The sequence below is a fragment of the Octopus bimaculoides genome, chromosome 9 (assembly GCF_001194135.2).
Source record: "Octopus bimaculoides isolate UCB-OBI-ISO-001 chromosome 9, ASM119413v2, whole genome shotgun sequence".
NCBI lineage: Eukaryota > Metazoa > Mollusca > Cephalopoda > Octopoda > Octopodidae > Octopus > Octopus bimaculoides.
The window spans coordinates 68,895,636-68,904,051 of NC_068989.1; the positions used below are offsets into that span (position 1 = coordinate 68,895,636).

Below are 8,416 nucleotides of genomic sequence, written 5' to 3' on the forward strand. Positions count from 1 at the left end.
TATATATATAAAAGTCTGGGGGGTAAAACCCTGTAGTTATGCCTATATGGCATAACTATTATTTATATCATATATATACATTATATTATATATATTATCTATGCAATATATATTTATATATATATATATATATATATATATTATCTATATTATATATATATATTATATATATATTATCTATATCATATACATATATATTATATTATATATATATTATCTATGTAATATAATTCATATATATATCTTTTGTATATATAAATATATACACACACACACCCGCATATATGTAAACACCAGAGGTGATCTTTCAGTATCTGTTCGACAGACAAGAGATAGCTACAGTGCAGATACGGAAAGTCTTGTACGTATAATAATAATAATAATATAGTGGACATGAAATCCAGTGTATAATCATGTCAACATTTTAGTCCATTCAAAATACACAATAAGCTTCATAACGATCAATTTACTCCATATGCATTATACATATCTATCTATACTAAAATAAGTAGCTAACATTCACGTTAGTTGGTGATAGATTTTATTATATAAGTCAAGAAATGTTTTAGTGTTTTCAACAATAAAACTACAATTATATATCGATGTGGACAGTCAACACAGATCATTATATGGACATGTTAAAAGAAAAATTCAATCCGACAAACGGATTGGATATATAAGTGACTAAATTAACTTAACCTTGTATTGTTAAAAGCAATATAAAGAAAAATCTTAAAAAAAAAAAAGAGGGAGATATGAAAGGAAAATAAACAAATCCTTCTTACCTGCTGTCCAGCCATTGGGAGGTAAAACTAGAAATCTTTCTTTCTCCCTCCTTTCTTTTTATATAGATATATCTCTAGAGACGGGTAGATGCGTATTTTGGAAGTATTGTAATTAATAAATGCACCACTGATTGTATATTTTTTGCTTGTGAAAATATAAAATGTAAATTTTTTTCTTAAAAACAGGGGGAAAAAAAAACACACTATACATACAGTTTATATTAATTTCGTATTTGTGTTTGAACTAAAATGTGGTGGCGGCGACAGAGATGGCGAATGCATACGAAGTAATAAAAATTTATATATACATATATATATATATATAACATAAAAACTATTAACAACAGAATCTAACAACTTGTTTTCTTTTTCTCGTTCGGTATAATATTTTCTAATAATTTGTGCAGTTATATCCGGAGTATTTAGATGAAACAGCTGTAAGAGTCGAACCTCATGGTTCCATCTCGCTTCCTACAAAAGAACAACCGACCGCCATCTTGTAGCACTATTAACTTGCACAATAACATGTATAATTGCGCCGCCTAGCTTCAAACAACCTAATCACTCTAATTGTCGTAGTCATAACTTAACTTTCAACACGAATTATATCTCTCCGCGAGTAGTAGTGGGAGTGAGAGCACATCTACAATCGATAAGCAAAGCAAAAGTAAAGTGGTAGCAATAGCGATTTTACTAAATATAGTTCATATCTTATCTTACTTTTCTGGATCTAAAATTCAAGTTAGGAAGGCTATTAATAATTCCGAGACAAATATACGAAAGTGATTATTGTTTTGAAATAGATTGCAACACATGACAACTCATTTCTGCTAAGGGTTACAGTTATTTATACTTGTCATACCACGCGATGGCGTTTGTTTATCTTTATAGTAATTAGGGCGGTGAGCTAGGACTGAACGTTTAGGTGTATGTAGTTTAGTTTTCCACGGCTTTGAGTTCGAATCTCAACACAGTAAACTTTATATAGATAAAGTTGACTAAATTTCAATAATATACAAAACTGATTGTAATACGAATACATATAATTATATATATATATGTGTATGTGTGTGTGTGTATGGATATGTGTGTATGAGTGAGCGTGTATACTATGTGCGTGCGCATGTATGTATGTATATAGATAGATAGATAGATCGCTAAATAGATAGATAGATAGATAGGATAGATTCACACACACTTTCTGCTGTAAAAATTGGCTTCGTGCCTAACCAAAGAAGATAGCTTTACATTAATTAGTATTTACAGTTATAGGACGAAATAGTGGCAGAGTAGTCTTTGGTATTGCAACTGTTTAGACTCCCTCCCACACTTAGTAATACCGAAGAATATAAACATGATAAATTTATAAATATAAACACAGTGAATTATGACAGTTTAGAAGATCGTGCCATTGATCTTGTTGGTAACAGATGGCGTTCACTTAAGAAGGTAGCGATCAACATCATAACAATGTCTGTATTATGTAAGGAAGCTACTAGAAAGAAGTTTTCGTTTTCTTTTTATTTCTTTTGCTTCTTTATATTTATCATACAAATATCAGCACAGAGATACGTATATGAATAAAGGAAAGGAAAATAAAAGACAAAAGAAAAAGAAAAAAAAACGTTTATTATTGAATCTTTTTTCTTTGCTGAGAATGAAGAAAGAATGAATGCCATTGAATAATAATAATAATAATAATAATAATAATTATTATTATTATTATTATTATTATTATTATTATTATTATTATTATTATTATTATTATTATTATTCACTGGCCTCCAGGGCCTCAAGAACATTTAGGACAGGACAGTGGGGATTACATAAAAACGTATAATAATATTTTAAAAAACAGCTGCTGCTGATGATGATGATGATGACGACGACGACGACGACGACGATGATGATGACGACGACGACGACGACGACAATGACGATGATTATGACGATGATGATGACGATGATTTCTGTTATTTGCCACTAGGCTGACGGACAAGGGATCGATACATACGTAAACGATTAATATTTTTCTGCTATATTCTTTTTCTTTTGCAAGTCGCAACAGCAGTAATGAAGAGATAAATTCCAACCGACATGTGTCCGCAAGGTGTTTTCGATTTCCTCTAGTAGTTTCTATTACTAATGCCCTTGAAGAAATAGCAACAAGAAAAAAAAAGAAAACGAAAAAAACACCTGTGCCATTTTCATTTCCGTCTTCAGTAAATATAAAGACCTTGTGTGTAACAAATTATTAAGCTTGAAAATATGTGGAGTGGGGAGACTAGTGTGGTAGAGCCGAAGGAAAGGTAAACTCCCATTAAACTCGATACCGCGATTCGGAGTTGCCGGTTCGATTTCACTGCGAGGCACCTTGGGTACGTACAGCCATAAGTTGACCAAATTATTTGTGAGTAGAATTTGGAAGCCTATCGTGTGTGTACATGTGTAAATGTGTGTGTAAACATATATGTAATATATGTGTGTGTGTGTATGTATATGTATTAGAGAGAGTATCAAGTTTATGTTTATGGTCTCTAAGAAATTGTATTATTTATCATTATGTCCGTAACTTAGCAGTTCGACAATAGCTTTCAGTAAATTAAATGTCAAACTCAGCTAAGCAATAAATAATAGAATCGATAATGTCGACTTAAACACTTGAAAATGGTACCCCAGCATGGCCACAGTAGAAAGACAAATCATAAAAGAATATCATGAATACACACACACACTCACACACACACACACACACACACACACACACGTACATACATACATACATACAAAACTACCCTGTTGTTGATGAAATTCCAATGAAGGAGCCTTGAATCTAGGTTAGAAACCAGTTCTTTCTCTGTTGGCAAGAAATTTTGATATAAACAGAATAATGACATATATATGTATATGTGTGTGTGTGTATATAAAGCCCGATGATTGTGTGAGGGCACCAGACGTGCTTAAAAAAGTGTTCTCTGAGCTGCTTTCATCGCATGAGACTTATAATTGCTCATGAAAATATATATTGTCTTTATTAAATAATATTATCTCTCACCACCAGACGGAGTACTTATTTTGTTGATCTTACCATCACGGAACATTACACACACACACACACACACACACACACACGTACATACATACATACATACATACATACATACATACATACATACATACATACATACACTGAAACTGAGAATTTTGTCTCGTGACTCGGGTTTCACGTCACTGTGATCATCTGGCGAACTTTTTTTTATTGTTTTTAATCGCCAGAACGTTACAAAAGTAACTCATGGGCTGAGTGCTTCGTGCATAGTACTTATGAAACTATGCACTAAACTCCCAGCTTTTAAGTCACTTTTGTAATAGTCTGCCGATTAAAGTAACAAAAAACGCCTATTTACACACGTATTGATTTCTGTTTATCTTATTTGTCTTGCCAACACACACACACACACACACACACACACACACACAAGTTCATTGAATAATGTCATCTAAAAACTAAGGGCTGAACGCAGTTGTTGAAAGCCTCTGATCATACGCCTGCTCACTCAGCGCTATCCTTGGCTAAACAGAAACAAAACACATTTCCATACAACAAACAAGCACAAACAAAAGGATGTGGTTTAATAAAATTGTATAATCTTCATAATTGCGATGATCTTTTTACACGCTCACACACACATACACACACACATATATGTATGTATGCACGTATGTATGTATGTATGTATACGCGACTGAGGTTACAGACCAAAGATTAGATTTCACAGTCATTTCAAGGGTTACTTTTCATCTTCTTTCACAAGTGTTGTCTATATAGAAAGTCTAGTAATCTGAAATTTCGAAGTCACTGTCAACCCTTTCTTTAAAAAAATTTAATAAATATGTCTGCTACTGTAAAGTATTGAGCATACGTATACTGTAAATAAAATTATAAGCCTTCACCGTATAGTGACTAATATAAAATAGTCTAATATCAGAGCATATAAGCCCCCGTAGCAGAAAAATGAGTATTAGTCTTATGGTGTGGGTTCGATTCCCACGCGTACTAATGCACCATTTGTTTCCCGTTACGGGAGCTTATATGTCCTCATATTGGACTATTCTCTATAATTAATATATGATGGAAGCTCATAATTCCATTAACAAGATTTCTATCGCAACCGTTTCCTAATTCACGTAGAAATCGCACATATTTACATTTATATATACATACATGATCTCGTTTGTTTGCAAATATAAGACTACATGATGTAAGGGGAAATTCGACGGCTATAACTAGTACATCGAGCGTCCATTCAGAAATATCCAAGCAATGGCTCGAATTAAATTTTAATGTTGTAAAGTCTCAGATCAATTGTAATTGAAAAACCTCGAGGAAAAGATGTGATTTATGAGATAACTGAATTGTTTGCGTGTTTACCAAACCCTGACATATTTGCTAGTAAAAGTTTTCGGTGTTAAGAAGAGCGTTTACAAAAACTACAGTACATCTGTTCTATTATGTAAATATATACATTGAAGGTAAGTCTGAAACATGTAAAGGAAAGGTGTTAAATTGTATAATAACGCCACAAGCGTATGGTTTACATTGCTTTTTTTTTTTCATGTTGAATAAATTTGTTTCTCCATCTATCATTTGACTCGTTTCGTTTGGTTTACATTGGCAAAATATTCTGAATTGTAGGACAGAAAATATACATGGCTAAAATCATTTGATGATTCCGCCATAGCGGAACCAACAACTAGCTCTTAAGACTCAATATCTTACATATAATAAAACGCAATGTGTATCTCTTATTTATATATTACTGTATTAATAAGGTACCGCTGGCGAGGAGGTGTGAATTGTTAGAGATTTTCCGCTTCGAGATTAAAGGAATAGGGTTTACGTAATCGCTTTCATTAGCCTACAGCTGTTTTCGCTATAAGAACTCAGAACTGAGTGCCAGTGCGACACTTATAGCTTCCTCAGAGTCATTTTAATGAAGGGACTTCCTTCAAATGGCTCTGAGGACACTATAAGATATTGCATTAACACTTATCTCTGGGCCTTTGCTTAGCAGAAACAGCTATAACTTAACTAGAGTGATTACATAAAGCTTGTTCTTTTTCGTTAATTCGTTAATTAATGTGACTTAAGTTATGAAGTCATTTGTAGATAATTGAATAGGCTCAGCTGGGCGTTGGACTAATGATATTGGGTTTCGTCATACTGATGAGGTTGTTTTGTTCTGAAAATTGATACTAATCGAAATTTCTCTTGCCCTACTTAGGGAGAGTGATAAAAAAAAGGCAGGTTTCGGTCACTTATATACATATTGCTGCACAATCATCAGTATAATAAGATATTGTCCCAAGCAGTGTACTATGTCTATGGTTAAAACGACTGATAAACGACTCAGTCGAGCGATCCAATGAATTTGACGAGATTTTCATTTTAGCTTTAATGATTCACTAAATTTTTATCTATCAATTATATTCTATTTTATTATACTGTATTTCGTTAGTTTCTATAGTCAATAAACGGTGAAGGCCTATAATTCTATTTACAAAATTTCATCCTAGCCCTCAGAGTGTGATAGTGTGAAGAAACTTTCGCTGGGGAGATTTAACTGAAAATTTATTCCTAAGACTCGTAAAATCAGGGACCAAGCCCTAAAAAATATAAAAACTCCGTGATTATAACCGATCTCAAATCCGTGTCTCATGAATTTACTATTCTATACCTCACACGAGCAATCTCTGCGCTTCAGAAAACAAAACATAAAAAGAGTAGAGAAAAAGAGGATACTATCAAAAAGGATTAGTCATTGTCTTATTTTAATATATTAAACTATTTCTGTGTTTTTAAGAATAGAAAACTCATACTCCAACTTACATGTAAGTCGGGTTTCCCTATTAAAGCAATTAACAAATTCACACACACATACACACGAGATGATAAATGAAGCTGGAAGTCTACAAACGGCTACTTACTCAATTTTAATCTACTTAGGCATTAATCAGGAAATTTGGTCCGATCTACTGGACTCTGACTAATTGTCTTTCATTTTAATATCTAATTACCAATATGAGTGAATTAACCCCCCCACCCCTCCACACACACATATGCATATTTGTATATATGTATGTATATTTGTATGTATGTATGTATAGTACTGGAGTTTATTTGTTTGACTAAAATCGTTCAAGACGGTGCCCCAGTTTGGCCGCTATCCAATGGCTGAAATAAGTAAAGGATAAAAGATAAAAGATATTGTCAAAATTCGTTAATATTGAAATGAATAATAAATCATTTCGGTGTGTGTGTGTGTGTGTGATAGTTCACTTGTTTCGTTTGGTTGTCTTTGTCTGTTGTTTATTTTCACAGGTTTCTGCTATCTATATTTAATTATATCATAACTGAAATAAATGATGCCTGTTGTTTTAGTAAACTGAGAATTCCTTTTGCAAAAGATAGAAGGAATAAGAACATGTCACAATTTACGAAATTCAATACAGATAAAATAAACAGATAAAGAAAGATGCGATTTCGACACTGTTGAACTAGGCTACGTGAGCTTATGCAAGAGAGACACATTCGTTTCAGATATAAATAGCAGCCTTAAAATAAATGGATTTCATATAGTGCAATGTAATCTTGAACAAGAGGATTAAGAAACTGGCCAATAAGAAATAACTTATTAAAACAACAATACTATAAATTTACAAGCGGATTTGGATTATTTCTCGATGCTTTTGCTATGCGTCTTATTACCGTTTCCTACAAGAACAGATTATCTCGAGGTCTCTATCTCCAATAGATGTTGATCGACATCTATGCAGGTACCGTCTGGTTGCTGCTACGTATGAATATATGCATTTATAATATATGTACATATAAATGTATATAGATATATATCTATTTGTACGTGTTTATACGGAGAAGTGATCTGCGAGCACTCATGCAGCAGAATCAATAAATATAGAGATATATGTAAAATTCTAGAAAGTCTGATGTATTCTCATGGAAAAAAAAAGAGGTAAAATGGCTGTCATTAAACTTCTCAGGCTGAAAGTCCGGCACAGTTTCCCAAACAATAAATCTATTATACAATAAATCTATTATTCGAATATATCTGCTGATACCCTACATACATACGTACATACATACATACATACAGACAGACAGACAGACAGACAGACAGACAGACAGACAGACAGACAGACTGACACACATATGCCTTTGAAAGAGAAGTCTCTGAAAAACATCACAGGTCAACTCAATCACAGCTGACCGAGGACAAAAGAATATCTACATTTCAAGTCAATTATAGATTGCCTACGTTAGTGACTTTAATGTTTACTGTCATTTACTCTTCAAGTTAATCTATTTCGTCATTTGCCCTCTTTCTCTTATGCAAAAATATGCACTAAATAATATCTTGATATAAGCCTCCGTTACTGAAAAACGCTACCTTTTAGATAGCGTGTTGCACCTGTATACGTATGTGCTTGTATATATGTGTGTACTTGTGTGGGTGTGAGAGAGAGAGAGAGAGAGAGAGAGTGCCACATGCATGTACATATATATATATATATATACACGCACACATATATTCACAGACATACATATATAT

The 8,416-nt window shown here is 32.9% G+C and overlaps 1 protein-coding gene across 14 annotated transcripts in view; it reads right to left on the reverse strand.

The window, feature by feature from the left end:
• Positions 1–8,416, reverse strand: part of LOC106868038 (serine/threonine-protein kinase 25) — a 151,497-nt gene that overhangs the window by 63,727 nt on the left and 79,354 nt on the right. The window contains exon 1 of one of the 14 annotated variants that reach the window (XM_014913148.2): positions 786–1,389. The exons of the other annotated variants lie outside the window; for them this stretch is intronic. Within the exon in view, the coding sequence (XP_014768634.1) occupies positions 786–800 (15 nt within the window). The 5' untranslated portion in view covers positions 801–1,389. Of the gene's footprint in view, positions 1–785; positions 1,390–8,416 lie in introns of those variants that run through there. 14 annotated transcript variants of the gene reach the window in all.